General features: G+C 42.3%; 2 protein-coding genes across 3 annotated transcripts; both read left to right on the forward strand.

Annotated features, from left to right (window-relative positions):
* Positions 1-272: 272 nt before the first annotated feature.
* On the forward strand, positions 273-5,599 carry opn9 (opsin 9). Its single transcript, XM_030072127.1, has 8 exons — positions 273-393; positions 1,452-1,602; positions 1,771-1,910; positions 2,478-2,616; positions 3,778-3,892; positions 4,083-4,163; positions 4,267-4,810; positions 5,132-5,599. Exons 1-8 carry the CDS (start codon positions 273-275, stop codon positions 5,347-5,349), a joined length of 1,509 nt encoding a protein of 502 aa, XP_029927987.1. The 3' UTR covers positions 5,350-5,599.
* Positions 5,600-6,031: 432 nt separating this feature from the next.
* On the forward strand, positions 6,032-17,547 carry iffo1b (intermediate filament family orphan 1b). Of its 2 annotated transcripts, none has more exons than XM_030073016.1 (9): positions 6,032-7,432; positions 9,631-9,691; positions 11,987-12,082; positions 12,355-12,498; positions 12,645-12,829; positions 12,951-13,077; positions 14,265-14,357; positions 14,999-15,129; positions 15,286-17,547. In XM_030073016.1, the coding sequence occupies exons 1-9, from the start codon at positions 6,438-6,440 to the stop codon at positions 15,404-15,406; spliced, it is 1,953 nt and encodes a 650-aa protein (XP_029928876.1). In that variant the 5' UTR covers positions 6,032-6,437; the 3' UTR covers positions 15,407-17,547. The 2 variants fall into 2 exon arrangements, with proteins under 2 accessions (XP_029928876.1, XP_029928878.1); XM_030073018.1 differs by having other exon boundaries at positions 12,358-12,498.
* Positions 17,548-17,816: the final 269 nt, after the last annotated feature.

The following is a 17,816-nucleotide window of genomic DNA, read 5'->3' on the forward strand; positions in this document are numbered from 1 at the left end:
TGGGAGCACGCTACTAATTTGGGCCTCCTTTCTAGCTGTTATTTGTTGAGCTGATGTTCACAAGCTGTCAAAATTTAACATTAATGCAGGTTGACATTTCTTTCCTGAGAGATAATGGCACGTCCTCAATCTTGTATACTGTGTACCCTGTTTGGTGTCACATTATTTTAATGCCACAGTGTTTGTATGTTTTAACTGGTTCTTTGGAGGTCTGGGAGCCATTTCATCTCTCTGTATGGTGCTTTGGGTGAGTGCAGTGGGGTCAGTACACCATGGGAATGGATGGCTCACAATGGGGCTCCTGGCTTATCTCCTCTTCCATCCACCCGCTGTTCCGCTCCCACCTCTCACACAGTGCAGACCTGGCCCTCGCTACCTTTCTTATTATCACAGGTGAGATTATCTTCTTGGTTTTAGATGCTTCCTGGCTGCTTATATCTTCAAGTAATTCTCAGGATTACCTCGGTGGAGCAACATCACCCACTCTCAACTTTGTGTCATGTCCTGACCTTTTTTCACAAAGCGAGTACACAGACATGTAAATATTCTAAATTGTGCCACAAGATGTATCAAATATGTTTAATAATAACAAACTGAAAGTAAACTATTAATTATCAGAACCCTGCAGTGCTAGCTAAAACCAAGAACTATTGGCACATCAAAGATGTGTTTTAGATTACTTTATACATGTGTGGATGCACATCCACACTTTAATGAAGGGCTGTGCTTTGTTAAAGTCTATGAATGTCAGCATCTGTGATCAGTGTAATAAATGAGATCAGACAGTCACCTACAGGGCTTTTAGGACTATTAGAGCACATGCTGGCAGGATGCAAAACACTGTGGTCAGCTGTGCCAAACCGCAGCACTGGATGATACAAAATACACTTTATATTTACCTCACAGCATGGGGCTTCTCACGAGCTTGTCTGATTCACTCCTGTGGATCCTAAACAACCTTCACTGTCTGGTTTATACAACACAATCAAAGCAGCCATGCACAAACAAGTGTCTGCACCACACTGGCAGGCATGACAATTCATCTGCATTGGCTTATATCTGGGCTGGTTGGAAGACTGGAAACCAGCATGGGTGTGCAGGAAGACAATAGAGTTGCAGGTGAGATTTTAGTGGCATGGACAAGAAAAGATCAGATGAATAACTGTGCATTGACCCACCCCTAAGCATCTGGTAGCCCACATGGAATTCACACACAGTTGTTATTTCCAGGATTAAAAGGCCACCTGCTGTGATAATTTCATAAAAGGAATCAACAAATAATTATTGTGCTAAAGCCTGTTTCATGCTGAGGTAACCACTTCCATCTGTCTTTGTCTTTCTCTGTCAGTTACATCTACATTACATTCAGATGTTTTTAGCCCTATGCACCCCCCGCATGCAGTCTTTCACACACATTAACTGTTTCTGTGTCTCATGCCCTCTCTCTCCAGGTGTCATGTCGCTGCTGGGGAACGGCTTGGTGCTGTTAGTTTACAGCAGGAAGAGGAAAAAACTCAAACCTCCAGAGCTTATGACCATCAACCTGGCTGTCTGCGATTTCGGCTTCAGCCTCTTGGGAGCTCCATTTCCCATTATTTCCAGGTAGAGGAGGAGTCTCTCATTTCTAATATGTTGCAGGGCCTATACTGAAGGTGGAGAAGTTTTGAGTATAAAACAAACATCATCCAGACCACTGAAGTTAGCCATTTTCAGGGACAGAAGGCGACAGCTTATCAAGCAGGGGTCTAAGTCTTTCTCTCCCTCTGTCAGCTTGTGTCACGCCTGGGTGTTTGGGGAGACGGGATGCCTCTGGTATGGCATGCAGGGCTTTGTGTTTGGCATCGGCTCCCTCCTAACCACCTGTCTCATCTCCATGGACCGCTGCCTGAAGATCTGCTGCTTCAGATACGGCAAGATGTTCTGAGATACTCTGCTTACACTGGCACACACAGGCCCAAGCACACAAAACACACACAGACAAGCAGGCAAACAGAACCCAAGCAGGATTGTTTGGTTTGGGACGAGTTGAAGTGTCAGGGGTTTTCCAGGAAGCTGGATTTTTGTGAAAAATATTTGGTTTTAGTTTTAAAAATTTTTTTGAATCTGATTTTATAAAACTAATTGCTTTGAATGTGAACATAATGAAACAAAACAAATTGCTGTATATTAATAAAGATTCAGAGAAATTCCGTGCTATTTATGAACTTACCTGGCTATCTGAGAAATCCTGCTTGATGGAATGACTCTAATTTCTGACATGCAGTTGACTGAATGATAGACATTGCATTGATAGACATTCTTTCTGGCATTTGACTTAGTTTTGTATGATATTTTGTTAGCATTTTGTATTGCACTGTCAAGTCGATCATTTTTTACAAGGTAGTTTGAGCCACTTTTTTGGAATATCTTTAGTCAACCACACTATATTTTCCATGTTCAGGTTCATTAAGTGGTTTACAGGCTTCCTGTTTCTCTAGGTCAGTGGATCGGGAGGCGGCATGTGTCTCTGTCCATAGGGCTTCTGTGGGTTTACACTTTCTTCTGGGCCTCCCTGCCAGCTTTTGGCTTTGGGAGCTATGGACCAGAGCCCTATGGAACTAGTTGTACCATCAACTGGTAATGATTTGTTTTTGCTTCTACATATATATACACATATGCAAAAATGTCTACAGATGTGTTTCTGCATTTGTGCATGTGTTTTCCAGTGGTGGATCTAAAGGGTGGTAGCTACTACCCTAAAAAAAAAAAAGCCTTCTCATCCCAGTTTTCTGCAATCTAATGAAAAAAAGTTGTTGGAAATTTTTAAAGACTAAAATTCTGATTGAATTCAAGTGAATCAAACTCTGATGTTCAAGTGACACAGCATGGTGAGTGGAAAACTGTGGGCAGTTCCAAGAAGGATGCAACTATGTGGTGCATTCCCATTTTCAAAACCTACTTTTGTGAAGGATTTTGTGCCAGCAGCTGGTTTAACTATAGTGAACAGTAAGCAGAACAATGCAGCACACTGATTTGCTTCTCAAACATGTTTGATATTAATCTGCTTGGCAGCTCCTGGCAGCACAAGCAATCTTGCCTTCCAAATAAAACAAAAGGCATTTTGATTCTGACACCATATGTATCAGTTCACATCTGCCCTGTGTTCCGTTCTAATGATACAGTGTATCAGTTCACTTCTGTTCCGTGTTCCGTTCTAATGATACAGTGTATCAGTTCATGTCCACTCTGTGTTCCGTTCTAATGATACAGTGTACCAGTTCATGTGTGCTCTGTGTTCCATTCTAATGAAGCATTCCAATGATAAAAATTGCTTTAGGAATGCAGGAAAACACACCACTGACACAGCTGTAACTTAATATATCAGCATAAGAAACTCTGGGCCAAAAGTACATGAAACAGTTGGCAAAGAGGTAGTCTGCTGGACTCTAGTAACCCATTAAATGCACCAAATCTATTATATATGGTAAACTAATAAATTATATATAACTAATAAGTTATATTTATTTTGATACATGATAGATGATAGATTTCTTGTGAGGAGCTGTAGCTATTATAATTGCACCTCCAGTCTAACTCATTTACATTTAAGCTGCCTGACCCACGGCCTACCTACCACCAATGTAATCCACCCTACCAACACTCAGTGCCACCTCTTTGCCACCCCATGTAAACATTCTAGGTCCACCACTGGTAATTTTTTTTTTTTTTTAACTCATTTTTAATGGTATAAGCAGACTGGTAATTGCTTACATGCTTGTATACAAATGCATTGTTAAGGTGGAGAATGAGGTCATTTCTAAATGACAGAGTCTACATCATCCTGATCCTGATGTTATGCTTTGGATTCCCCACACTCACTATCATCACATCATATTTGGCCATCCTGCTGACGGTAAGGCCAATTACTGCTTCATCACTCTAAGTGGAGGATACCGGAATCAGGAGAGCTGTGTCTCTTTGGCTCTAATGTGTTTTAATATTTAAGCAGTAATGAAATAATGCATATGAGGATTTGGATATGTCACCCTAACATTCATGTAATAAAATGATTGTGGATCCTTGTTGCTTCTGTGCCCTTACAGGTCTATAGATCTAATCGCACCCTGGCATCTATATCTTCCACCTTTGTTAGTCACACCAGTAAAGATCTCAGACTCACAAAGGTACAGCCAATAAAGAATATTTGTTATGAAATGTGCTGTACATTCTACATTAAAACGAATAATACAGATCTTGCAGAAAGAATAAATTGTGTGTCTGTTCCAGATAGCTGCTGTTGTGTGCAGCACCTTTCTTCTGGCCTGGACTCCCTATGCCACCGTGTCCCTCTACTCCGCCCTCATTCCCAGAGACGAGCTAGAAGCAGAGAACACCTCACAAACTGTGGTGGATGAGACGACTGGTTCATCCTTAGGTTCTCCTACCACTCCAAAGATGCTTGATTTCCCCTCACTGCTCAACTGGACTGCACAATATTATGGAAACCTCTGTTTTAGTGCTGAAAAGTGGAGGGATGTTGCTAATGTGCCCCCCTCCTCCACCTCAGGCCCAAATGAGGCTTTTGCCCGTCTCAGCTCCTCGCTGGACCAGGAGAGGGAGCCAGTGCCATCAAGTTCCCAGCCTGTCTCCTGTCTGCCACCCATCTTCACCCTGATCCCTGCCATGTTCGCCAAGTCACACTGCATGATTAACCCTTTCATCTACCAGATCATGAACAGGGAGTTCAGGGATGATGTCTATGAAGTTTTGTTTGGTCGTGAGAAGGCAGAGAGGAGGAGAGTCCGCGGGAGAGAGGGAAGCCACTGTGAAAGTAAGGAGCATTCATAGAACTTCACCTGTAGGCACTGTTGAATCTGACAGGGAAAAGATTTCAAGTTTGTTTTTTGTTTTTTTTCTAATAAGAAAAAACATCATGGCCAATTTTGAGAATCTCATGCAAAATGTTCTATTTAAAAACGCACAGAATAACTCACTTTTATTTCATGAGAAATGCCCCTTTATAGCCAAATACCGACATGAAAAAAATATTATTTGATCACAACCAATGTCAGGTTCATCACAACAGCTACCTCTCACATGTTCGGCTCTCTTCTTTCCCCCCTTTTTGCCTGTCTCTCCTTTATACAAAAAGGAAGCATCAGCCTCTCCTACAGCTTGAGGAGGAGGAGCAGACCCAAGGCCTTGTCTGAGTTGGAGCGAAGGAAGAAAAGGAAGAATAGAGGGAGGAGTAAAAAAGGAAGCAGAGGCTCCTGGACAGACGACATCTCAGTGCAGCGTAATGCACTAGACTCTGGCTCCTTGGACACCCAGGTAGATACAGGGAAAGAGCTGGGAGGCTCCATCTACTAGACAGACAGACAGACAAGCAGGCAGGCAGGCAGGCAGGCAGGCAGGCAGGCAGGCAGGCAGGCAGGCAGGCAGACAGACAGACAGACAGACAGACAGACAGACAGACAGATGATTTAATTTAATTTAATTTCGTTGTGAGGGACTAGGTGAAAGAGATCTATGTATACACTTTTTGAACAGTTCATCATTAGAGATAATAGTGCACCAGACTACAATAAATACCTAAAACACACACTGATGACTGGGCTTGTTTCTACACACACTGTATGTCTTCTTCTTTCTTTCTTTCTTTCTTTCTTTCTTTTTTTTTTTTTTTTTTTTTTTTTTTTTTTTGGAATGATGGAGTTTTCAAGTTGTGGCTGTTGTCCATGGATAAATTTAATGTATTGAGGGCAAAAGCCACTCGCCCAGTGTTTGATTGTGGTTCAGAACTATTTAATAAAACATTGATTCATATATGAGAAAATATTTTTATTTGAAACGGTTGGCTTGGCTCGGCTCATTTCTTAAATATGCCTGCATTAATGTTTGTTCAACACAATAACAACAGGCCAATGAAACAGTATGTGACAGTTATAGTCTGGATAACAGAGATTAAATAGTTAACGCGACAGCTCTCGTCTAGTTGCGTATTTACGGTAGTTGCGCTCTTCAAATCCCTTAGCACTTGCTTCTGCTTGCGGTCTCATCTTGACGCCAGATAAGGAGCCCTTCTCTGGCATCGACACTGGATTTATTTTATTCACCGGTGCTCTGCATGGGCTTTTCCTCATTTAAATGAATTAATTTTGCGTAACACTTCGCCAAAGCTTAGATCCAGTGTTGTCGCCCTTGTTTTGGCTTACGCAGCCCGTTTGGAGTGGCATTTCGCTGTTGTGTTGCGGACCGCTAATGCGAAGGGAGCGCTGATCCATCAGCCGACGCTAAGACCTCCCAGCTTTGAGGATAAGATTCTTAATTAGACACGGTGACACAAAGAGGTAAACACGGCTCTTTTGCGCTTTATACGTTTTTCTGGTAGCGTTTTAACCAAATTATTTAGGCAACCGGTGTATTCAACCATAGCAAGACAAATCCCGTCCGTGTTCATGCCAGATCTGCAGCGTTTTAGTTTTCCATACCATAGCATGAATCCTTTGTTGGGGGCCAACGCGCTTCTCCAACAGCATCAGCAGCAGAGCCAGCCACCCAGCCATCCGGACTCCCCGTCAGGCCTCCTTCCCGACACCGTTTTAGGTGGATCGGACCCGGGGTCCTTTCTGCTGGGTGACCAGCCTGGATCGGAGCCTGATCTGCCTGGGCCTGACTTCACCGCACCCTCACAAACCTCAGCTTACATCCATAATCACCACCACCACCGCACTGTGCCGCCACCTCCTGCGGCGATGGCCCTCAGAAATGACCTAGGATCTAACATCAGTGTCCTCAAAACCTTGAATCTGAGGTTCCGATGCTTCCTGGCCAAAGTGCATGAATTGGAGCGAAGAAATAAGATTTTAGAAAAACAGCTGCAACAGGCGTTGGATGCCAACAAAGGTTGCCAGGGTGGATGCTGTGAGGGCAACGCGCATACCCAAGAAACGGGTGTGCAGACTGGATTCGTCGGGACAATCCCTCTCAGGCCCGGCTCCCTCCCGTTTCACAACACCAACAACTCTGCCAGGAGGCCCACAGCACTGTTCACACCACCTCTGACAACAACACTCTCCCATGCGCCCTGCAACAAAGCTGAAAATCCCAACTCGGCTCAACCCAACATCAACTCTAACCCGACCATCACCATCAGTCAGTCCACTCCAGTTGTGGACTCTCCTGCCGGTACCCCTGGCTCTAAAACAGTGTCCAGCACCACTGTCCCTGGGAGCTCCACTAACCCTCCTCCACGGTTCCTGCCCGGTACCATCTGGTCCTACAACCACACCCGCAAATTCGGCCCGAGCGTGGAGCGCCTGACCAGCCCCGGTGTGTCCTGGATGCACCCGGATGGAGTTGGGGTCCAGATTGACACCATCACCCCAGAGATCAGAGCCTTGTATAATGTCCTGGCTAAAGTGAAGAGGGAGCGAGACGAGTATAAACGCAGGTAAATAAACTGATGCCCTGTTTTCAGCAGTTATAGGCCACGTTAAGAAAAGTATGAAGTTTGGGCACAGCTTAGAAATGCGAATCGAATTGGCCTGTTTTTTACTGAGCTAAATTGGGTTTATTATTCTCTGCTTTGGGGGAGTGACCAAAGCATTAAAGCAGGGTGGTGTGTGAAACCAGCTGTCTCCAGCAGAAGCAGAGTCAGCACAACTAGCCTCTCCCTTCTCCATCCATCAACCCAGGCCTGACCCTGCCACTTCATGTCTGACCACAGTGGCAGATGGTGCAGCTTGAAATATAGGCTTGCAAATATTAACACTTGAACTGCTAAATATAAAGGAGAACAAATCTGAATCAAGGGCTATATAAAGACCAGCCCTTGCCTCAACTATTCCCCTCATATCTCATGAAGTTCCCCATTAGTTTTTACTGACTCATGTTTTGGCTTCTAGGACTTTTTTTTGCAGAAAGCTGTGAATGAAAATAGACCATTTGTTGTTACTTGTGTGGGGGTTTTGCAGAACATACAGAAGGACCTATTTAATATTATGTAATATAAAATTCTGTCATGGGGATTGGTGTGAAAGCACTTGGCCTCTGGCCTGGGACACTCAGTGACCATCGCTGAATTCCTTCATGTTAAGTCCATCTGAGCGGTCATGCATCCATTCAGGAGTTGGAGCTCCTGACACAGGACAGTAGGCTCTTTGTGAACAAGGGGGAGAGGAAAACATAAGTGCTGAGAGTGAGTGTCGTATCAGACATATGCTATGATTGTATATGACCTAGGAAACAGCTGATTTACACACTGCCTCTTTCCTCTCTGCCAGACTGTTTATAATCTAGCTCCAATACCCCCCCCTCCCAAACACACACACACACACACATATGTTACAGCTGCCATTTCTCCCTTATTATTGATTTATGAGCTCAAACTAGTGTTTATTTACTCACTGAGCAACAAGGGTGGAAATTCTCAGACCCGTATCTCATTTTGAACGCCACTTTTTATTGTATTATACACGTTCTTCAAATGTCCACCTGAATTAGGTCAGTGTTACTCCCGCCAGTGTTAATCTGATCACCTGCGTGGTGGAAGATTTATCGCTCTACCCAGCATGATAATGGCGTGCCTGTTGCTGCCCCAGAGTCATTTTCATGTTTGTTTGAGAAATGTAACTGCATTAGAGCAATAAGACACACCTATGTGGTACTTTATCACAAAGCTTGCGGTACATTTGACATCCTTTCTGGATTTTAATTTTATAGCCATGCTCCAGCTCTTCTACCCATCCGACTTTTGTTCTTGTGGTCAAGGACTACTTTTTTTCTCTTCGCCCCATCGCCCTTTTATCCCGCCTCTGTCCCCTCCCTCTCTTGACCGGCCCAGTCCCGTCCTCTCACTCCTTCCTCCCTGCTATCGGCCTCTGTCTTTCTATCCCTCCACTGTCAGCTTTGCCTCCTCTCTTCACATTTTACCCCACTCTACCTTCCCCACTCTCTCTCTTTCTGTCTCTCCTACACATACACACTGTCACACACCAACACACACACTTCATCTCCCTCTCTCGCTCTGTCTGCCGGGTTCTTTCCCATTGCGCATCCCTCTCCACACTCCACACAGTATCTGCAATGCAGCATACACTGCTGGACAGGGGTTGGCTTGCAGAAGGAGCACTTATCATCTTTCTCCTCGTTCTCACCTTACTGGTCATTCTCTATGACAACAAAGTCCTGTTATGTTACTTCATTTGTTTCAGATTCGGTTTTCCTAAAGGTCTTGCTGTGCCGCAGCATTCTGCATTTCAAACAGCAGTTATATAAGAGGCTACAGTCTCTGCAGTGAGTGCATCTCCCCTGGGGCGCGTGTGTTGTGTTAAATCACAGAACTTGCTATGATGTAGTACTAACATGCCGACTGCATAGGCTTTTAAATAGATTAAAGTTGAGATTCATTGGCCAATCATGTGAGAGGCTTAATAAACACAATCCATCAAGAAATCTGTTCATCAGTCAGCGAATCAGTCAGCAGATTACTCTCACTCATTCTCACTCACTCATACTCATTCTCATACTTACTCATATAAATGTAAATTAGCTAATATCTATCTATTTATCTTTCTGTTGATGTTTACTGTAGGATATCATTAACTAAAAAAATGTTCACTGTTACTTGTTCACCTTCATTACTTGCAGATGGGAGGAGGAATACACTATGAGGGTGGATCTCCAGCAGAAGATTGTGGACCTTCAGGAGGTAACATACATATGCATGGTTGAGGTGGTTTCTGTGTGTGTGTGTGTGTGTGTGTGTGTGTGTGTGTGTGTGTGTGTGTGCGCGCTATGGTTCTTCACTGAGCTGCACAGAGAAAGGGCTGCAGGCCAGCAGTGCAGTATATATCTGCAGGCTTGACTCCTCACCTCAATGTTGACAGCTATGACAGCAGCCTGAGTCATTTAAAATAGCCAAACCCAGTTCTTGGGTGTGAAGTTTAACCCGAGGCAAAGTCAAACTAAGTCAAACTCAATCACTAAAAGGGCCATATTGAAAAATCACAATCAGTTTGAGGGCCAGACAGGGCCCACATTTATTGAATACATTTGACCCAAAGTGGTCATTATTTATTTATTTATTTATTTTTATCAAAATATGTCTGTAAAAATAGTGATCCATACACAAGTATTAACTTTACATTAAATATTCTTCTTCAAATCTTCTTCTTCTTTCATATGAAACAAAACAAGGATATCTAACCCAAAAAAAAATGGAAAATGACATGACCTCACGTCACCTCATGGGCTAGATATAACTGTGCTATGAGCCTGATCTGAGTGATGAGCTCTGAGATGAGATCTGATCTTGAGTTTGAATGTGACCAAAGGCCGTTCCTAGAGCACTTACCACAGCGGTAGTCTTTAAATGTCTGTGTTGTTTTTTATGATAATGATAAAAGCGGGAAGCATTACACTGCCAAGCAGCAAGCTGCCCTCACACTTTGCATATGTCATGTCGCTACTGGGTCAAATGTCAGCTCATGCGAAAGTGTTGCATTGGTTTCACCGATAACGTAACAGCTTGTGGCCGTTCTTGTTGACAGTGAATAGAAAACAAACTATTTTAATGGAATATATATGCATCCTTTTTATATCAGAATCCGTCACCTGCACGCACACCTGCCATTTTAGAGTTTCCAGATGTAGCCTCTGTAATGAGCCCAAAGTTAGCTGATTTCCTGTGTGTGTGTGTGTGTGTGTGTGTGTGTGTGTGTGTGTGTGTGTGTGTGAGTGTGCGTGCGCATGTGCAGGCTTTTGAGTGATTGCGTGCATGCTTAACACTGTCGGGAATCTGTACCTGACCCAGTTTTGCAAGTAGCATCACAGCAGCAGGAGACCACATGAAGCAAAGCGCCTCTTGAAATTTAAAAAGGCCTCACCAAATTTGTACTGCTTATAAATAAATTAGAAAAGAGACAGTCTATGCAAGAGAATCACTATATCATCAAACAAATCCAGAGCTCCCAAAAGGAGGGTTCAGGATTTACAATGTTTTGATGTGCTCTGTCAAGAAAGTCTCTATTTTGAAGGAAGTGGAGCGCTCACTTAGTGTGGCTGCATTGATGTAATGACCTTTATTGGCACAGTGTGGTCTGTTGTTTCCAGGAAAGACAGCTGTGACATAATAAGTATGTGTGTATATGTGCGCACATCTGCATGCATGCTTGTGTTTGTTCTTCCATTTGATTGCGACTCTCACATGTGCATGTGTGTTAGCGCTGGGCAATTAATCAAAAAATAGTCGAAACCAACATTTAGGGCCCTTAACCGACATAATCCTGCCCATGTCGGTTATTCCGGTTACCACACCACAATACGTCACATCACAAAATGCTCCTGTTGTCATCGTAAACACGGTCCGTTTCTCCTCACTCAAGCTGTACACTGCAAACTTCCAGCAGTTTAAGCAGCACGGACTAAAAAGAGAAACGCCAAAAGAGCCTCACCGCATTGTTTACCCCACAACCAGCACACAGCTCGGCTGCTAAGAACAACAGAAGCTAACTGACGTCATGACGTCATACGTCCGTCGCTCCGTGATTCTGGGCAGTGAATAAGAATAAGAATAATATAGATATGATAATAATATATAGCCTAGATACTGATGATTAACTATTGTACTACTACTACTACGACTACTACTACTACTACTAATAATAATAATGATAATAATAATCATTAGGGAGCAAAATTCTGAGAAATTAATATAGCCTGCTTACTATGCAGGCGCGCTATATTATTATTAGTGCATATATATACTACTCCTAATAATAATATAGCAATAATATTACCTGAAATAATATTTGTTTAGAAGAGATGCAGCTTTTTGTAGTTTTACATTGCTGTTTTGTTTGCAAAAGATTCAAGCTATAATAATCGGTAATAATTGTTCATTAATCGTAATCGAGGTATAATGTTCAATTAATCGTGATTTTGATTTCTGCCATAATTGCCCAGCCCTAATGTGTGTTCTTCGTGGCTTCATTCATGTCTGCAGGATTTGCAGGAGAGTGAAGGCTGTCAGGATGAGCTTGCTGTCAGAGTTCAGCAGTTGAAGGCAGAGCTGGTTCTCTTCAAAGGCCTCATGAGCAATGTGAGCACAATAAAACCCACACAGTGACATATTAGCCATACATCCTCCTAGCTATGTATGCTGTCAATAATCAGCTGGCCCTCTGCATCTCAGTGGGTAGGTCATGGCTGCTGTCGTTTGGCTTATGTTTCCCACTGGGGCCATCCATGCCATTCGATAAATAGTGTCATAATACTTTAATACAGTAATCATTAGAACAGAAACAGGCACTCTTCTCACTTGTAAGTTTTCATTCTCCCTTCCCCGTCTCTGACCTGCTCCCATCCTCTCAGCAGAACTTATCAGAGTTGGACAGTAAGATACAGGAGAAAGCCATGAAGGTGGACATGGACATCTGCCGCAGGATCGACATCACCGCTCGCCTCTGTGACGTGGCTCAGCAGAGGAACTGTGAAGACGTCATCCAGATGTACCAGGTATGGGCCACTGCTGATGATGTTCTCTTTGTGTTTGACTGTCTTTCCAGGTGGTACTCGAGATCAAGTGAAACATCTGGCAGATACACTGAAAATTTAATCTGTGAATCCATGCTGCTGATCTGATCTTTAAACTCCCGGTTCAGGTTCCAAACACCCAGCAGTCCTTAAACTGTCGCCGGAAACAAAGTTCTTTGTCTTTTAATGGGAGTGAGTGCGATGAGCCCGTCAGCACCTCTGAGAGCGATGCAGCTGGGCCCAAAGAGGAGGAGCACTGCAGCTCAGCGGCCAGTCAGATCAATGAGGAGATGCAGAGGATGCTGAGCCAACTGTGAGTGGTCTGACTTCATTGATATGTGAATGATAGGCATGAATCAGTCCTGCACTTGTACTAATTGTTTGTGTGTGTGTTTGTGTGTGTATGTGTTCGTCCACATGAATGTTTATTGCAGGCGGGAATGTGAGTTTGAGGATGACTGTGACAGTCTGGCCTGGGAGGAGACTGAGGAGACGCTGCTTCTCTGGGAGGATTTCCCAGGATGCACTCTACCTCCTGACCCCACCCACCAGCCAGGAGAGGTAGGCTGAGGCCATGTTTGGTATTTTAATGCGATTTTTAGGTTCTGATCTCAAAGACTGGACTTTGTGAGACCATACCGTTGTTCGTCAAGTGGAGCTAGATCCAATGAATTGGTTGTCTGATCAGTTGGGCTGATATCTGACATTTTGAGATAACTGGCATCGGCTGATATCTGTGTTCATGAACCTGGTATTTTTCATTTACAAGTTTTTTTTTTTTTTTTTTTTTTTTTTTACAAAGTTTAGTTTTTTATGAATACCTGTGGACATGAGCAAGTGCAATGCAGATGCAGAGCGCAGATCTACTGAAGCAAATGGAGACAAAGCAGACAGTAACATTGGTGTTAAATACATGTTCATTTAAGTTCAGTGATTTTGTGTCTTATTTGTTTTCATTATTAAATTGTTGTATTTTATTAGATGCAAAAAACCATCAAAAACAGCAACATTATATCAGAATTATATATTGATATATATAAATCAGCTGCCCTGCTCTGCTAAATATCGGCATTAGCCATTGAAAACCCATATTAGTTGGCCACCATTGTCAAGTTATACATGCCTCATACCTCACAAATACTTCTAATATTGATTTCAGTCATATGTTTTGTTTTGTTTTTGTTTTTTGCAGCTCTTTTTTTCATTACTTATATGCAATTAGTGCCTGGATTACATCCAAACTATGTCCACTGTACTTTCGGTCACAGTGGAAGCCTGTCAGGGTGAACACTTCTGCTTCTCAGTATGTTAGAAACATAAGGACATTTTTTGGACATCCTAGCATGACTGGGGCTTAACAGTTGTTAGTGGGTTTTGGCCTCGATCCATTATTGTATACAGTATGTTTGTTTCCAAGAAATGCATGTCGGTATTTGTTTTCAGTGAGCGACTGTGTGGTATTTGAACCATCTGCTGTCCCCTCAAAGAGAGCAATAGCATTAGTCGGTGTAATTCGATTAGATGGTAGAACAAAGCCAGCTCTGTTTTAACAGTAGTATAATTGTGCTTACTTGGTGTCTGATTATGGAGTGCTTAGCACACAAGCACATGTTCTGTATACTGCTACTGTAAGTGTTATTGCATTTTGTTTTGCTCCTCAGAGGGCTATCTAATAAAGCTAATATATTTCCCCTAAGTTATAAATCAGCATAATATAATGCATTCAAATTTTCTCTCTCTTTCTCCAGCAGGAGGACTGTTTGGAAAAGGTGATTAACGACACCGAATGTCTGTTCAAATCCCGGGAGAAGGAATACCAAGAGACAATTGACCAGATTGAGGTGAGAGTTACATGCACTGTGTGTGAGGTGTGTGTACAAACTGACGTCTGCACACACACAAAAACAAACACATACAAAACTTGCTTGTGATTGGCTGTGTGTGCTTGTGTTTACATGCACATACACCCGGTGGCCACTTTATCAGGTCCACCTGTACAATCTATTGCAGTTCAGTATAACAGCTCTGCCATAAATTCTACCTTTGGAGAAAGTTCATAATGTTCAGTTTTTGTTGACATTGTGGAAAATGTGTCAGTTTAATTCTATGTTTATCATTGAGGTTGTAGTTTGTAGCAGTCTTCCACTGGAAGTGGACTACATCATATTGAGAGGTGTTTCTAATTTTTTGTCCTCCCAATTTATATACATGAGGGGGACAGAAAATTAGAAACACCTCTCAGTAAAATGCAGTCCAGTACAGCAGCACCACTAACTATGAGCTCATTGCCAAACAGAATTGAATGAACACCTCTGTTACTGTGACAAAAAGAAAACCTGAGCATTATAGGCATCATAAAAGTCAACTTTATGGCAGGGCAGTTGTATTGGATGGTATCAGATTGTACAGGTTGACATAATAAAGTGACCACTGAGTGTATGTGTGTGTCTTTGTGTCTCTAATTGTGTGTTTCTGCCTCCAGCTGGAGTTGGCCACAGCTAAAAGTGACATGAACCGGCACCTGCATGAGTACATGGAGATGTGCTCAATGAAGAGAGGCCTGGACGTTCAGATGGAGACCTGCAGGCGACTCATCACACAGAGTGGAGACAGGTACAAATACATGCACACACACACACACACAGACACACACACACCACCACCACCACCAACATAACCACACAATTAAAAGGAACAACATGCAGTATCCGTTACTTTTGCACCTGTTAATCATGTTGTCCATGTCCTATTTTGGCTTCTCTCTTACAGCGGCAGTAACTCTGCTGCGCCTGTATCTGGTGAGGAGAGTGATCAAAGAGAGAGTGACAAATCTTCAACCTCTCCTCCTCCTCCCCCTCCTCCTCCTTCCTCGAGTGCGGCCAGATCTTGACCCATTCTAAGCCCGGCAGCGACGGAAACTGCGGTCATGTGACCTCCATTGCATCCAGCTACACCACCACACCAATGCAATACACCTAAATGTGGCAACATCAGTGTTTACATTAACCTCTAGTTTCACTAACCCATATCTTTTCTTTCTGCTGTCCGTGGGAATCAGCTTAGGCTCCATTTGAACATAGAAGTTGCAATTGTGTAGCAGACCTGGATTATTATTGTTATTACTAATCCATGAAAGTGTCACTGCCCTTACTGGGGAACAGGTAATCTTACAGTTGAATTCTGTTGTCTTTAGAAAGTGTGCTGGTGTTATGGATTATATCGATGTGAAAAAGGTATGGAAGGTTGATGATCCTGAATTGACTGTAAGTCCCTTGTGATGGAGTGGGACAATACATTGCTGTAGGCTACAGGAAAGCATAACATGACATAATATTATTCACTCAACACACCCTAGCAGTCACTTGTTACCCTGTGAGTAGCAGGTACCATTAGACCTGTGGAGCTTCACAGAGGCCGCTCCAGTCAAATTCCCAATCCCATAATTTACGGGAATTAACGCTCTACCGACGGATGAACAAAAAAGTAGGAAGCAGCATATCTGGAATTTAATAGTGCTTTGCTTGATGATGCAGTGTTTGTCCTGAGGTAGCTACAGCAAGAAATGTATTGTTTGACTGGAAGTCATTTGTTGGAACATCTGAGTCTTTTAACAGGATGTCATGATTCAGATGGTATTTTTATTGCCTTATCTACAGATACAGAGCTCACTTTGTATCTGTATCATAACAAGTCAAACTAGGGAAAAGCAAATCTTAAGCCGTAATTACAGAAAAAATTACATCAGTGCTTCAATAGGCAGAATATGAAAAAAGAAAGTTACAGAAATAACCAAAAATACTAAGAAACGCAATGATGGGAACAGCTCTTCTGTAATAGCTGTGCATCATTTGGAAGTCCCTTGTGCTACTGCTGATCTTATTAGGTATAACATCAAAAAGAAAAAAAAATCATTTTTGGTCTCTCACGGTCACGGTATACTGTGATCCTGTTTAATTTTACCTGGAACCAAGTACAAGTTAATGGAAAAGTCCACCCTTTTTGATCACAGATCACTGAACAGAATATCTCATCATTTAGGGATAGTTCATCCACACCTACAACAGACTTTAATAGAAATTTAATTTTCAAAGAGCAGAGACTTCTTTCTGAACTCATTCAGTACCAACATCCAACAATCGCACGAGCAGAAATCTATAGTTGAAGAGACAGAAATACCACTTTTTTTCAAGATTTTCTTATTTGATATCTGAGAAAATATTTCCTCAGATGTTGAAAAGGTGATGGTAAATTGTTCTTCCTCTTCACTAAGATCACAAAAATGCTGTTGTTCTTTTACCTGTTTGCTTTTCAAGTTACTTAGGTGGAGAAGTGAGTATTTTTTAAGAGTTAGTTTAATTGTAGATATACTTGAGGTAGTCACTAACTGAAGCAGGAGTACATGAGGCAGGTTGGGGAAATGTGGGCACAACAAAAAGGTAAAGTACAACATTTCATCACAGCATTACTTCTGGAATCTGCTGAACACAGCCTGCTGATGCACAGCAGTGTGAAAGTATCTGAGGGTGGTGTTTTCCTTTAATGGCACTTAAGTACCAGATGACAGGCTTTGGTGAGGTATTACAACTAGACAAGGTCAGAGGGCAGCATGATTATTTTTAATTTGGAATGCAGTCAAAGTCTCTGTCTGGCCTTCATGCTGTGAGAATAGTGTAAATACTCTCTTGAAGCTGATCTGAGTCAGTCCCGGGGCCTTGCTCTGCTCTCTGTGTCTCAATGTCACTGACACAGAGAAACGGAAAGAAATGATGCAGGGCGTTGACACTCAAGTGTCATATGTACAGTAGGAGCTGTGTCAGTTAGTTGTATTTTTAGCAATAATGCTTAGAGAGAACAGAGGTACCAGGCACTGTCTGAGCAGAGTCAAAGATTACAGTAAAGATGAAAACATAAAAAAAATAAATAAAACAGAGAAGATGGTCATGAAATAATTCAGTTAGCCACTGAGTGCCAAAACTAAATGAACATAAACAGTTTATGAATTAACCGAGAATTGCTGAAAAAAAAAAAAAATCAATGACTAAATAGTGCTGCCGAAGCTATTTCACCAACGGTGCTTGATGTATATAATAACTAAGCCTATTTTTGAGCTTGTAAACATTTGCACTTACAAAGGAAGAGCAAAGCAAAAATGTATATGTATATGTATGAAAAAAGTTAAATCAGAAATGGATAAAATGTTTAACTATATTCCTTTATTACATATTTGCTCATCTTTTACATGTTTTTTTTTGGGGTGGGGGATAGAGCGATAAATTAACATGGACATATACCTCATTTTT

Source organism: Myripristis murdjan, chromosome 16 (genome assembly GCF_902150065.1).
Source record: "Myripristis murdjan chromosome 16, fMyrMur1.1, whole genome shotgun sequence".
In the NCBI taxonomy this organism is placed as follows: Eukaryota; Metazoa; Chordata; class Actinopteri; order Holocentriformes; family Holocentridae; genus Myripristis; species Myripristis murdjan.